Source organism: Sycon ciliatum, chromosome 3 (assembly GCF_964019385.1).
Source record: "Sycon ciliatum chromosome 3, ocSycCili1.1, whole genome shotgun sequence".
Lineage (NCBI taxonomy): Eukaryota > Metazoa > Porifera > Calcarea > Leucosolenida > Sycettidae > Sycon > Sycon ciliatum.
Genome location: NC_088645.1, coordinates 35,120,194 through 35,135,894, shown reverse-complemented (window position 1 = coordinate 35,135,894; position 15,701 = coordinate 35,120,194). Strand labels below are relative to the sequence as shown.

The 15,701-nt window shown below is 46.4% G+C and overlaps 1 protein-coding gene across 3 annotated transcripts in view; it reads right to left on the bottom strand.

The window, feature by feature from the left end:
* Nucleotides 1-5,157: 5,157 nt before the first annotated feature.
* Nucleotides 5,158-15,701, bottom strand: part of LOC135812051 (uncharacterized) — a 137,030-nt gene continuing 126,486 nt past the window's right edge. Inside the window, exons 3-10 of one of the 3 annotated variants that reach the window (XM_065325374.1) lie at nucleotides 12,967-13,023; nucleotides 12,381-12,698; nucleotides 11,198-11,590; nucleotides 10,175-10,360; nucleotides 9,198-9,227; nucleotides 8,359-8,578; nucleotides 7,501-7,779; nucleotides 5,158-6,303 (exon numbers count right to left, since the gene is read on the bottom strand). In XM_065325374.1, the coding sequence (XP_065181446.1) occupies nucleotides 7,521-7,779; nucleotides 8,359-8,578; nucleotides 9,198-9,227; nucleotides 10,175-10,360; nucleotides 11,198-11,590; nucleotides 12,381-12,698; nucleotides 12,967-13,023 (1,463 nt within the window). In that variant the 3' untranslated portion in view covers nucleotides 5,158-6,303; nucleotides 7,501-7,520. The remainder of the gene's footprint in view (nucleotides 6,304-7,500; nucleotides 7,780-8,358; nucleotides 8,579-9,197; nucleotides 9,228-10,174; nucleotides 10,361-11,197; nucleotides 11,591-12,380; nucleotides 12,699-12,966; nucleotides 13,024-15,701) is intronic. The other 2 variants (XM_065325375.1, XR_010552744.1) reach the window with 2 other exon arrangements.

Below are 15,701 nucleotides of genomic sequence, written 5' to 3'. Positions count from 1 at the left end.
TCTAGGTGAGCTTGAGTGCTTTATCATAGTTATGCAGTCTATGTCAGCTCGCGCTGCACTTCACCCTCTCAGAAAACAGATCCATCATGACTGCATCCTGCATGTAATGCTAAGTGTGTGTGGTGATGGGGATCCTAGGGCGACCTGCCGATGTGGTGATCTTGACTTTTGCCTTAATCGCTTCAAAGTCCGTGAAGATTCTAAGCATCGCCGAATCGTGCGTGGATTGCACGAACTCAGGGTCCAGAAGTCAAACGTGTCAGAAAAAGTCGAGATTGGAAACTAGGCTTCTGCCATTCGGCAGATCATTTTCACAAACGTAGCAGTCAAGAAGAAGACAGTCTTGTTTCGTGTTGAGTTATTCCGGTATTACTTCTGTACTATCCGTGCGTGTACTCGTGTACGAGACTAGTTTTCCTGTACATCTACAGCGTGTGTAGAGTAGATCTACGGCCCGTGCATACAGTGACAGTACAGACACTCTTCACCAGCCACGCTACGAATGCCAACCATTTAGCTTTCGAAGCCTCCGTAGTTCCGCTGTTTCATCTCCCAGTGATCATTGTAGTTTATGCTACGACTAACTCGGTCATAGTGACACCTTGCAAAAAGAGACCTTCCGCAGTCGATTTTTCATCAACACGTATTTCGAAATGAAAGTATTGGAGGGACCAACGCGTAGAAGCGACAATGACCAACCTGGGCATCACGTAAGTAAAGTTCATTTCATTAGAGAGGTTGCTCACAACTAAGATTCGTAAGATTTCAATCGTCCGGGTTGGAGTAACGAAAGTTGCTTCAAAGATCTGTCCAAATGCGACCGAAACAGACCAGATCTATGAAAATGTTTTTCGTCCCGAAGAGTACTAAAATTCTAATATTTTTCAACTCCTTTTCTTGGCTCCGCCGCATCAACCCACTAGGAAAAGTAACAGTTCATGAGCTGTGCGTGACATCTAATCTTGGATGCCCACTCCAACACTCCTTATGTTATTTCTATAATCTTGCAAATAACAGTCAGTTGGAAGGCTGTTGGGGTGCGCATCCAAGATATGCTAGCGCTGTTAGCCAGTGAGTTGTAGAACAACGTGGTAATCAGAGGCCAGATAAGAAGCCAAAGAGACTCGTAATTCTCGACTATTCATTATCGGTTGCAAATATGGCATGGGGTGTGTTCTTTATCGTCGTTTCTTTTCCTGACTTCTTCAGTCAGTTATGAATCTCAACAGTGTCCCTGGCTTCTTATCTGGCCTCTGATTACCACGTTGATCAGGGTGAGTGGACTGTCTGGCTTAGCTAGGCTACACACCTGACAAGAGTTTTGACTTATCTCGATGCAAAGTCTTGTTCTTGGCATGTACTTCCTTCAGAAGACCGACTAGTGCACTCTGAAAGCCTGCAAAGCAAATGGATTAGGACCTCTTTCTCGTCTGGGAGTCAGGTGACCCACTGGCTGGAAACGACGCTCTCTGCAACGCATTTCTATGGTTCGCTTTGTCTAGGCTACTAGGCAATAATGATGGCGAACAGTTCACATCTCTGCCTGCTACAATCACTGGTTCAGGCTTAGGAGATATAAAAGTTTCAGGCTTGGCAGCCATCTCAACTTCAGATTTGACGGAGGTCATTGTTATAGACCCTCTTTGTTCCGGCATATCCCTGGCCAGTCCTCCACACACACTGGATTTCTTCCCAGTTGATGCTCCAACATTACCAACAACAGCCTTGCTGGACGACTGCACTGGGACCCTTCCGCGTCCTTTTGACGGAAGATGACAACGAGCGTTCCCCTCAGACTGGATTTGTCTCGAGGAGGTAATAGATGTTTCACTGGACTGGATTTGTGTCGAGGATGTTTCACTAGATGGTTGCGACATTAACCATCTCGCTTCTCCACACTGGCATTACTTTCTGCAGATGGGTGTATGTCAGGCTTGCTCCGCGCACACACAGCGCTGTCGGGACCGTTGGGTCTGGAGACTGGCGTGCTACCTGAGCATGATGTGAATGAGGCATCCAGGGCAGCAGCGGCTTTACGATCACGCCGAGCAATCTTGTACTCCCGCCAAACATCTTGCCTCTTTTGGCCATTTTCTTGAGGAGATCTTCATAATCTACCCGTTGTGTGATAATAGATGCTCCAACACTAGCAACAACAGCCTTTCCGGAAGACTGTGCTCGGACCCTTCCACGTCCTTTTCACGAAAGATGACAACGAGCGTTCCCCTCAGACTGGATGTGTCTCGAGGAGATAATACATGTTTCATTGGATGGTTGCGACATTGTCCTGGCCTCCTGCTTCACAGTGGCATTACATTTTTCAGGTGAGTGTGTTTCAGGCTTGCTCTGACAAGGTGCACACACAGCACTGTCGGAAACGTTGGGTTTGGAGACTGGCGTGTTACCTGCGGATTAACTGAATGAGGCACCCATCACAGAACCGTCCTCACGCTCACGTTGAGCCTACTCTTAATTTCGCCGCATCTCTTCGTATATCTTCTGATGATTTTATAAGATTGTTAGGTACCTCCTCCCGTACCTTTTCTACCTGGCCTGCATGCAGGCCTTTTCTAGCTGGCCTGCATGCAGGCCAGCTAGAAAAGGTACGGGAGGAGGTACCTAACATACCACCCCTCCATGAAAAAAATCCCGTTTCCTCGCGGAGAGAAAAAAAGAAAAGAAAAAGATTAAAAAAAAATGACTGATGGAGAAAACACACACACACACGCACACACAACGCACGGGCCTCACAAAAGTGTGGACTAAAAAATGCACTACAGATCATTACAACCGTCAATGTTCCTGTACTACTCATACTATAGTGTGTACATTGCCAATAACAACGGGCCCAAACGCCCCTTCAAAACATGGCCCAAAAAATAACTATTGGAGTTCAACGAGGGACTTGAATTGTATTCTGATGACTAGTATTTTGCACGGCTAATAGAGCCTAGTTACACTTTAATATACGACATAAATAAGAGAGCGTGGCTCACCATGATCGGCCCCTAATATTAATGAAGGACACCCGCGCGCACACACACTACAAAAAAAATTCACGAAAATAGATTTGACGAAGAAGGAACGCATACAAAAAAAAGAAAGAGAGAAATGTAGCTGACCTGCATGGCTTGAACGACACGAGGTTGACATCAGACGAGACGAGGTTGGCGTAGGAGAGACGAGGTTGATAGAGACGAGACGAGGTTGGCGTAGGAGAGACGAGACTGACATGGACGAGACGAGGTTGACATAGACGAGACGAATGGTGGTTGAGGACGGCTAGGAGGTACCTAACAAGATTATAGAGAAAACAATGGAAAAGATAAGGAAAACATTGTCCGAGGTAGAAGTATAATTTCATTACTTTACTACAGTGGGTGGGATGACGTCAAATTGACAGTGATTCTGTCTCCTTCATTATGTGAATCCCAGCCGTGTAGAAATGGGTAGAACTGATCACAGGGCATTGCATAGGTACACCCATCAATGCAGGTGTGTATGTATATGGATGTGCATTCACATTGTACCATTTCGATTTCAAATTTGACAGTCGAAAGGGGGATGCGTGTTGGCTATTTGATCCACAATAATTATACAGTAAACCCTGGTTAAGCGACCACCCCAAGGTGCAAGCAAAAGCAGTCGTTAAAGCCAGGTGGTCTTTAGAACCAGATCCCACAATATCTGTGTAGAACTGTGGGTGCATGGAGAAACGGTCGTTAACAGCAGATGGTCGTTAAAACCAGAGGTCGCTTACACCAGGTTTTACTGCAGTTCGTTAATTAACAAAAATATGACTTGCGCTTCGCCACTTTTTTGAACACTCACCAGTACTTCTTCGAAAACTAAAAAATATTCAGGCAATTTCGGATAATGGTGCCAGCCTGGTCGTAAAATCTCTGAAACATCGAATTTGTAAATTCATATCGAGTGCTTTATCAGTTGAAAGAGCATGAACAGCTACAAAATCTCTGAAAATGTTGTCTTGATCTGACCAGCCGTTCAAGAGTTATGGCCGAAAATGTGCATTTGCTCGGAAAATTTTTTTTGTTGCATGCTGTCCAAAAATCCAAAAATCAAGTTTTTTAGCCACGTATTATTGGGCTGCACGGCGCCTTGCAGCAGGACTTTTGCCAGCACCCTCGTGAACAGATATGTGGCTTGATTATTGCAATCGACGTTGATTTAGTGACTTTGGCAAATTTGAGTCGTGTCAAGAAGTCAGGTAGGATTCAGTACTAGGCAGTAGTAGAACGTGAGTGGTAGTTTTTGCCGATTGTTGAGGGTATCCTGGATTCGGCTTGCAGCGCTGTGGACCCTATGACGAGCGTGTGTAAAATGCAGTTTATGTGTCTATTTTGCCGCAATCTGCAATCGTCGGCGGCTCTTGCATTCATCTCGGAAGCTGTATTCGCTGGTATCCGAACGATGCATGTTTTTGAGCACCGGAGTGGTTCCAGAGGGATGTACACGTTCAGGAAAATCGAGCTTGGAATTGGCAGCGATAAGGCATTCGACTCTTTTCGAAATTATGCCACTGTATTGTCGGGGGTGAAGAGAGAGTTTTTGGATTCGATCGAACCACACCTACTGAACTTCACCATGTCTCTATTCTTTCGAACATAGTGTTAGCCTCAAGCTCTATGTTTTTTTTGTGCGCAGCTGCTTGGCCAAACATCTTGCTAGTCCTCTTCTTAAGTCTCTGTACCAGCTCCGGGCGACTGCACCTGGTCACAAGACATGCACCCGGGGCAAGGCGCAAAGAGCCTTAGTTCACTCATTAGTTTCTATGCAGTCTGGCATGCGCTCTATTTCTTTTCTGGCGGCGAGCAATAGAATTTCTCCGAAGAACGGAGCACTGAAGAGCAAAACGGCTAGATTTTCACCAAGCATAGCGTGCCCATGTATACACTTTGATTCAACTGTCAATAGACTGTGGATAGCCGCACCTACATGTACATCGTCAACAATTGCAGTTTGCTAGCTATCACCTATGCTCTCCCCCTACACTGGGAGAGAGTTATGGTTGCTCATGACAATGCTCATTTCAGATATGGGCAGAGCTAGTACAGTGCCTAGAACTCCCCCTAACTATAAGCATGCTATCTACTCCCGTTGAGTATCTATTCCTCGGCTCAAGAAGTAGTTACATAAGGTTGGGTCGAATTCCTGCAATGCACAAAATATATAATTTTGAAAATCTGATGATAAAATTGAAAAACAATGCACCGGCACCTTTGCTAGCGCTAAAGCGGTTAAGAAAATGGCAAATTGGCAATGCAGCGAATAGAACAAACAGCAACTTGCCTCGTACTATGAAAGGCGCAGCAGATCCATACAAAGTACATCACAAAGAAAAGAGCAAAAGGGAGTACATGTACTTCTCGAGCTGCAAGGAAACCGAAACTAGGGACTGCTCAGAATCGGTCACAAAACATGGCATGGAAGCATACAATACGGTCATTTATTTTTTGAAAGAAAAAAAGAAAGCATACAGCCTGCTAAACTAGGTAACTTGGCCCAAAGAAACAGCAATACCAACTCTACAGTCGTTTGGGCTAGATGAAGTTAGCGCATGTACGGAGCAAGTTGAAAAGCCTAAGGAAAAAAGGAAAGCTAAAAACAAGAACAAGGACACGGGATCAAATGCGGAGGGAGAGAATACGGCAACACTACTTTGTCCTGTATTTTTCTTTTGCTGAGGAAGAGTGTTGGCTAGCAGTTGGTGACCAGGGATACATGCAAGTGGACGGGTGACAACTAAGACTGATCATGATGAATTGTGTAATGCGGGCATGACCAATATTTAATACACGAGCAAAGGGCATTTTTTAAGGATTTTGCATTTGATACAAAAAAGTAGGAGAGCGGCATGCAGGTGTGTGTCGAACTACGTGCCGATTGAGCATCCCCTGCCGAAGAATTTGCACAGGTACTTCGGAAGCTGCGACGCTCAATTATGCACAGCAACATTAACAGTGGGGAGAATTGCACGTAACACACGCGTGGGTGGGTGTTTGTGGCCGCATGCGAGTGTATGCGCGTGCGCGCACATGTGTGTTCGTGCATGTTTATGTGTACGCGTGCGTGTGTGTGTGTTCGAGGGCGTGTGGGTGGGTGCAGGCAGGCGCGTGTGTGTGTGTTTGTGTGGGCGTGCGTAGGCTGATAGTCATGATGCACGGACACAGGACAGCATGGCGATACCAGTAAACCTTCCAGTTACGATGAAGAAGTCTTGTATAGGTGAGCACGTCAGCGAGAAGAACCGTGGTCTAGTTTATGACATGCTTGCCCGAGGCCCTGGAGTACGGCAAAATGGATAGGAAGAGAGAAAGAAAGACGGAAAGACAGACAGAATGAGTTAGTAGGAGTGGTGCTGACGGAGAACAAGGCCGAAGATGACAACATGCACTGAGCCTGTCACTTGACATCTTCTCACAACATTGCTCTGTCTCTGTCAAACAAGCAAGTCAAATCTGGGTAAAGCTAGAGATGTGTACACAATTCACCTGATCGAAAGCGCCACTTTCACAGAAACCGGGTGATTGCGCCCTAATACATGGGGATTCTTATGGAAAATGTCACTAAAAGAGGCATTTTCTTTTTTAAATACATGGGTGAACCCGGTTTGCCCTTATGTTGTAGTCTTTTGGACGCTGAGTCAACTGGGTTTGGTCCGAGAAGGCTGGGATGCAGCGTTCGGCCAGTATTCTCAATCGAACACGGTTGAGTGAAGCGGTCACGTGCTCATTTGTACACCAGTCACCTGGTAACCATGCCTGCAGGCTACACGTCTCGCACCAAGGTTCAACTCGATTGACAGGAAAGCGCCCTAACAATCTTCACGTGTTAGCCTGCAGAGACGGTGACCAGGTGACTGGTGTAAGCCTGAGTACGTGATAACTTACTCAACCGTGTTCAATTGGGAATAATAGCTAAACGTTGCATTGCAGCCTTCTCGGACCAAAACCGGTCGAATCTGCATCCAAAAGACTACAACATAAGGGTCATTTGCGTTCATCCATGCATTTAGAAAAAAGAAATGCCGCATTTAGTGACATTTTGCTAACAAATCCCCATCCACTGTCGTGGACATGGAAATCTGGTGGCACGTCTAGCGGCCCCAGGGAGCTGGCCATGCAGCCCGCCGTGGATAGCGGATCATGCATTATGCGCTGCAGAGCGCTGGTCGCATCGGATCAACATGACTCTGTGCACTGCACGCAGCGTTCTGTATGCGCTGAGGGCGCCGAACCCGGTCAGTCGACTGGATTTCCATGTCCTCTACAGTAGTAGGGCCCAGTCACCCAGTTTCGGTGGAAGTGGTGAGTTTGATTAGGAATAAAGGAGGAAGGGAATGTCTCCGCTTCCTTGGTCCAAGGCATTTCGACTCGGCACCCTGAAGACTACGAGTACTGAGATTTCTATTCTGAACCATAGTTTCCCTATTGTGCTTTGCATGTACAAGTAGTACTGGTTTGTAGGAAGTGGACTTACACATCAATGCTGTTGGGATCTCAAATCCATGTGCTCCCCTCATGCACACCTAGTACCATGGAGTAATCAACTCTGCTCCTTGTCGGTGTGTCCGAAGCACGGGAAGCATCACATCTGGGCAACAACTCCACCTGGCAGTATTGGATCGTTCGTTCCGGAGTTGGCGTAGTGTCATCCACTGCACAGTTGTCTGCTGGCAAACTGCTGGCTGCTGGCGGACTAGTGGCTGCTGGCGGACTGCTGCTTGCCACATTGGCTTCCAGAGGTTCCAAAGGTTCCCTGTTAAAGTAGAATTGATGACATCATCAATAAGTTCGATGTTCTTGCACTTAATAATGAATTGTAATTCTGACCTTTGTCATATACAACCGTTCTGCTCTATCAATTGTTCTAAGTACCTTCTACTCGCCGCGCATTTCAAGCCCACGTGGGTCTGCTTTCTGTGCTCTAGATTTAGCTGGGCCTGTGGAGAATAGCCAGCACTGTTCTTCAGATGTCATCACTGCATGTTCTAGGAACAGATATGCCACTAAGCCAAACTACGGCATTGGGAAACCAATGCAACTGCGTTTACCTGGAATACCTTTTGTACGTTAAGTGTGTGGAAATTTCTCCGAGCGGACACGACCTTCACACAAAAACCTGCTTCAAAAAGGGTGTCCCAACTTCACTAAGGTTCTCACACTGTGGACACTTTGTTGCACTCCGCCCTACGATTATCATTTTCCCTGTCTGTGAAATCAAGGTGCGATGCTCTTGCGAGACGGAGCACTCTCGCAGTACTTTACCGAACAGATCAAGGGAAAAGAGTACACATGCCACCCTGATATAAAATAGGAATCAATAAGAAGTTCCTACCTGCAATGCCTCCTCAGTGCAAAGATGAAGACGATTAGCAGGGCAAATACCACGACACCGAATGCAATCCCAACGCCAATGACTGTTGCAGACTGCACGCCTTCCTCTGCAGAATCATCAGTCGTTGACGAATATGCGGGTGATGCAGAGCGCACCGTCACGCTTGACATCGCTGTCTCTTGTGCAATCTGGATCGCTGATGTTGCTGATTGAGGCGTTGCTGTGACGGTTGATGTAGTTGTGTAGGAACCGCATGTTTTTAGGGCAACAATATGGCAAACAAAAAACGAGGAATTCAGTAGCAGCGGTCGAGCATCAAGTTACAGTCAACTTGGCTAATAACGACTGCGGATATAACGACAATTCGCGAACAACGACAGAATTTCCACGCCGAGAACAAAGTCCATTCTACCTGTATACATGTAATGAAACTTCGGGTATAACGACACTTCGCGAATAAGGACACTTTTCTGATGCCCGGCCGAGTGTGGTTATACGCAAAGTTGACTGTACTTCTGACATGCTGAGTGGTGTGGTACAGACATACTGGTCGTATATAGAGTATACACCGAGACTACCATGAAAGGCACATACATCTTTGCACTGCTATTCGTATACAGACTGCACATCCAGCCTACCATGAAAGACACCTGCATCTTTGCCCGACTAGAACAAATCCTTTCTAGTACATTCTGCAGAAAGGTGTTGTCACTGATCTAATGTTCATTTCTGCACCGGTAGATGCAACGCAGTGGTCATACAGTGTTTTCAAAACCCATTGCAGTGCTTGATGCACTCACTGAAAGTGCAAGGCAAAGAGAAACAGAAGTGGAACGTACCGTCAGTATCAGGACTTGAAGAAGAGACTTCTAAATAGAACACAGCACATAACACGCACACAGATACCATCGGGAAGCTATGGGAAAAGTTGAATCGATTAAACTTTCCATACAGTAGACGGGAACGCAAGCATACAAAACGGCTGCAATTCGAGTGTGAACAGGAGACGTCGTCGTGCGCCGACAACTCCGGATTCGTACAAGAGGAGATATTTAGCATTGTGAACACTACGCTTCCCACGATAACTCACAGAATGGCTAGCACGACTGGAGTTGAAATTTTTCAAGATAAGATCTCAGGTTACTTCATTGGATTTAGAGACAGTTCAGGAGCGTGACAGAGGAACTGTTCTATCATTTCCCGGGTCTATTATTTGACTGCTACAACTTTCAGGGTTACTTTTGGTTTCATAAAAAAATGGTATTGTGAACTTGATTCTGCTTCATTCAAGGAGAAATATTTTCAAAGAGGTCCCAAAAAAACAAGAAATTAGGTCTGAAAGTCACCCTGTCAGGGATCATGCCTCATGACTCGCGCCGTTCGACGTTGAACATCGCAACGACTGCTGCACGTCGTGTTGTTCGAATCGTACAGGATTTTTCAGCTCACCCCAGCCCTTACGTCCCGTACCGTCATCGTTGCGTCAAATGTGAACTAGGTTAAAGCACCGAAGCCGGAACCACGTCACAACAGACCAATGTTAAGTTGTGTTACATGCAGCTAGGTACTTACCCGCACACTCGCTCTTTGTATAGAGATTGAGTGATCACTACATCTAGACAAGCACAGAAAGTAGAATGTGACCTACATTACCAGTTAACACTTTCGGACACCAATGACCTGTGCACAACTTCACGTCCATTTGAAGCCGCTTTCGAACTGTTCTTGTACGGCAACTGAGCATACCCAGATGAAGTTCCAAAACAACTCACTTCTCTAAACTCCTAAAGCTCGCATAATTAATGTACACACTTACTTTCACATCCTGGTGGACTTGGGTACCACACTCCGCCAATCTGGCACGTAGAGTTGGTGATAGGCAGACCGTTGCTCGGAAGATATCCCACTTGGCACAGTATAGATATCTGCGCACCAATCGCCCTGCTGAAACCTGCTATTGGCTTGTAGTTGAAGTGGGCAGACACTAGATCAGGACACTGTTCTGGAGACAAAGGAAGCAAAAATTCAAGCCAGTTGGTCAAAGGAATGAAAAACTCAGCGCCGGAATTCATACCATACGTCATAATAAAAAGGAAGATGGATTTTAGTCTCCCAAATGATCAGAGGGTCGGCAATTAATCTGTGGCGTGACTAAAACGTAATGACTGCACTTAGTGGAGTAGTAGTAGTAGAAGCAGCAGCAGCAGCAGCAGCAGCAGCAGCAGCAGCAGCAGCAGCAGCAGCAGCAGTAGTAGTAGAGTGTATTATTTGCCTAGGGGAGTCCCAACAGGCATGGCCTTCTTCCAGGGAACCCTAGGGAAATAATTGTAGTGTATACTTCACGGTTATAACACGATGCACACTGAGAAGTGACACAGTGACTTACCCCAGTATTGGTACAACAAGGCATTTAAAAATGTACAATCAGCACATCAATGATGCAGCATGTACCAGTACAATACAGATACAGTGCTGGTAAATGAAATCCAGCCTTGTCGAAATACCAGTCCCGGACTGTACAACCCCAGCACTGTGGACAGTTGGCTGTGCAGTGAACCGTGACTCTACTCTATTCATGGTTGTTGGATTTCAGTCCCCACCACCTTGTTGTCACACTCAGCAGCTACATTTCACACAGAATAATTCTTTAGGTCAGTACATTTAGGTTTTGATCAGCAAGACCATCATGTTATACCTCCTTTCGTCTTAAATGCAGCAGTCGAGTCAGGGCCACTGTAGTTGGTAACCATCATATTTTTTACAATGAAGCTGCGTGGAGCGCCATTCAAGATTATTTTAGACATACGCAAAGTGACTCTAAATACATGTACAAACAAACCTTCTTCGACAGTGACCGAGACAGTTGAGGATATTGGCCGAGAAGCATGAATACATCTTTCGGTCACACGCTGTGGACGCGGAGGGGTTGACCCTATTCCAGTGCAGTCACCTTCCGTGTACCACGTCGTACACGTTACATTGAAGGTAACACGTGATATATCAAGATCGTTCAGTTCCCTCACAATCGTTTGATCATTCAGCTGGAAGGTGAAAACGGAATGCACGATCTTCGGAGGGCTCGTCGTCCGGATAACCGGCATGTCCAGCGCTGGTGTTGATGTCCACGAAGCGTTCAGATTTGAACTACCACTCGACATGCACGGTATCGTACTACTGGCATCACGTGAAATTAGTCGCTGGGATGTGGGGAACGGTGACCGGACTTGTTGAGCTGTGCAGAAAAAGGACACAATAATGGCTCCTCCGTTGGCTCTTGCGGCGGTGGAGCTTGCCAGTGACAGACCGCGAGCAACATCGACAGTGGCAGTAACATTACAATTGCCAACTCAAAAAGACCTACCTTGCGTATCAGCAGCTCGCACACCATGCACACCATCGCCAACAATGCAATCAACAGCAACCACAACTAATCCATCATCCAAGCCCACAATTGAAAGACCAAGACGATCAACAGCCAACTACAACAGAAGCTACACACTCAACGGACATGGGCGCAAGGAGGGACGTGACAGCAGGGTGACGGCCGAGTCCCGTTCAATGGACCAAGTCAGGCGGGATAACAGAGCGCAGAGGAAGCGGATGATGGGACGGACGGTGAAGGGAGCAATGAGTTGGAGAGCGACGATTGTGGTGATCGTGAGAGTGCTGGTGAGAATGTTAGTGTTGTGCGTAGGTTTCGTGGTAGCAAGTCTTCAGTGTATAGTCATCTGTTGGCTAGTCCTGAGTGTTGCAATTCGTATTCCGGCTCTTCTTTCACCGTATTGTGCCGTGGTCGTCATGGTCATGGACTACAGTTAACAGTTTTGGAAGCCATCTGTCAGGGTCTGTATAAGCCTAATTTGTGTGTACAGAAAGATAGTACACGTAATATAGCGAGTGAGACCCAAAGCTAATAAATCATTTCTCAATGTCATCTCCATTCTACTCCAGTAGCCATACTGTACAGTACACAGTCAGTAGGAGATTATTGCACAGAAAATAGGAAATGGTTTTAACCTTACCTACAATGTTGAGTTGATATGTCTGGCTAGAGTTGTGATCCACTGTTCTGCAATGGTACAGTCCAGTGTATGACGTGTCCAGTATAGGATGTGCTGTGCTGTTCACCAGCAGTCTTCCAAATACTGTGAAGGCACCTGTCTCAGCCAACACTAGACTACCATCAGTCTTCTCTAGTCGAATCCATGGCCCTGATCCACTGAGCACAACACATCCAGGTAAGTAACTGATAACATCGGCTGTAGGTTGTCCATCACCAAATGTCACTGTGTATGGTGGGTGCTGTCCTGTTCCACTGGCACTGAGAGTGACAGATTGACCTGCATGGGTATACAGGAGTGTGCAGTGTCACAACGCTAACTCAATACCCAAACGACTAGTGACAATAACCGGGCAAAACTATCACAATGCTAACTCAATACCCAAATCACTAGTGACGATGACCTGTCAATACTATCACAATGCTGCATTTGGTATTTGACTATTGGCCTTCACACAACACCAGGGAAGCAAACAACATTGATATCCAACACACATGAAATAAATGACATTGGCATACCCAAATTCATCCACCATAATTTATCTTACCATTGCAGCCAATCAGCAGCATGGGACTGCAGAGAAGCAAGCAGCCCATCAGGATACCTTCACAGTGGAACATACAAAGTGAAAATGAGAACACAGACATGAACATGAATTTAAAAAGAAGGAACACTGCAGTCGAGTTTGGGTAGAGAAAGGATAGGAAGCTAAATGAATTACACACGCAACGACCAGGTGTGCACCCTTGGTTGGGCATGCTTGCATTGAATGGGTTGACTCCAACCAATTCCATTTGCATACAAAACCTTGTCTGGTAAGATGTGAAATATCAACCCACACGAAATTCCTGATAGCCACAGGCCCCGATTCCTGATAGCCACAGGCCCCGACACATGACCTAAGCATGAATAGGGACTTCAAATGAAAAACTAAATTCGTGAATTTCGCATAAAACGCTAGTTTTTCTAAACCGGGAAGATGTGAGAAACAACCTGTGAAAATTTGAACCCAAAATTCCAAGGCAATCTAGAGTTATAGTCGATTGAAGATCGGAAAACGGGGGAGAAAGTAGTCACAGAAGTAGATGCAAGTATGTATGTGAGCCGTGTGGTTTCCGTCCAGCACTGCACTACTGTAAATATAAAAATTTTCGGCAGCTATTTAATTTCGGCTATATTCGGCACCGACCCAAAAAGCCTAAATTAAAACGCCGATGAAATTTTTCACAGCATATGTCGCAATACCATGCCCTCTACCCCACGCCGAAAATAAATCGCCGCCAAAATGTCAAAAATCGTGAAGTGCCGAAATTTTGCAGCGCCGAAATTTTGTATATTTACAGTATCTGGTGCATACATGGCGATACAGGATGTGTGCATGCATGCAATGTGCACGTATGCCGTGCGCCCCTGCTTGCACAAGTTACACGTTTTCACCGTCACTGCTTCTACAGTGTGCGCGCAGTTCACTCGATTTTTGTCGTCTACAACCAGGAAATCGCCGTGGGCTGGTTTCTGTGATCATCTTCCTTCTACCGCGATAAAGCGCGAGCCTCAATGTTCTAGAATCCTCTTGGTTTAGGCTAATTCGAGGCCGCTGAACACGAAAATCGGGTGTTCCTCGCGGGGCCGAGTACGGATCTGGTCGAAATTAGTACTTCGAAGTGCATCCGCGCCAAGCGCGGAGGCATTATTTTTGGAAGCATGTCATGTGTGGCACCATTGGAAAGGTAATGAATGACCTCAGCTACCTAAAAATAGCATCGACAAGGCCGAAAAGGCCGCGGGAGAAGATACTCGGGCCTCGAACTGAATCTCGAACTGCAGTCACGAGGCGCCCATTCACTTTGTACAGGCTAGCTTTGACTGCACTTTTCGCTTTTCTGTGACCGGAACTGAACTCCCTAGTATGAATTTGACGACAGCTGAAGGGGTCTACAAGGGGGCGCATTCGACTTTGTGGGAGAAATTGATACGCCGTATAAAAAGCAACAGAGGTGCAAACGCCCCATCATTGCAGTAGGTTTTCGTAAAAAAGCTCATGAGATGAAATTTTGTTTGTGCTGTGAGGCCCACTTGCTCTCCCATCCCTTCTCTGAAAAGGATGAAACAGTCCTTTGTTCTGGAAAGGAAAGGAAAAGATAAGTCTACACTCTACTGAGTCTGGACAGCCAGTCACACATAATGCATGTCATTATGGTAAATTGTAGATCTACCACATGGATGCAAGTGCAGAACTGCCTCCCTGACGGAGGATGACTGTTCGTTGCATGCACGATGTAAGTGATAACTCCTTTCTCTTTCCGCATCTAGATATTATTTATCCTGACACCAGCATTTTCGGCGTCATGTACGGCTGGTGAAAATATCTACCCGAGCCGTCGTAGTGTAGGCGCTGCTTCCTCTTCTTATTTTACTTTGAGAAAAGTCACAAGATTACATTGTTCAGCGTGAACGGAACAGTATCTCAGTGTAAAGACACCCAGTGTCTAAGATGAACTCACTGAAGAGCCAAAACGTCATTTGGAATAGCTACTGCGAGTAAGAGTGCAGTATTTCTCCGGGCTCGAATGACCAAATCTAGAAAAACTAATCTCGTTCTGCCCTTAGTAGCTATTAGTAGAACCAAGAGTAGATAAACAAGAGTGTGCAACTCCGGATCTCTCCTGCACAATCTGCAGATACCCCGCGCCCACGGCGGAATTTTTTGTTTACGTCACCTTTTTCAGAGAAACGCGGATTCTGGCGCAGAGCAGTGTGAGAGCACGTGCTGGGCACCGACCTTGTAGTGTAAAGCCCAGCCAAGTGCATGAGGGAAAACTCTCCAAAAGGCTCGCAGCGCGTGCGTCGTCGAAAAGATTACGTCAACAAAAATTCCGCCGTGGGCCAACCCATCCGCGAGTTGCACACTCTTGTTTATCTACTCTTGGTAGAACGGTAGAGGCTTACGTCTACGACAACGACTTAGACAACGACTCTGATCCAGGCAACGGCTGCGACACAGGCTTCGATACATGCGACAAATGCGACACCAGCTGCGACAAACGCGACACCAGCTGCTACACTGGCAACAGATGCGACATCTACCGGGGAACAGGCAACGGCTGAGAAAACGACTGCGACGCAAGCAGCGGTTGCGAAAAAGACGATGGCTGTGACAAAGGATGAGACACAGACTGCGACAATGCCTGAAACACAGACAACGACTGTGAAAACGACTGCGAAGCAAACAGCGGCTGTGACCAAGGCAACGGATGAGACCCTGACTGCGACAAAGACTGA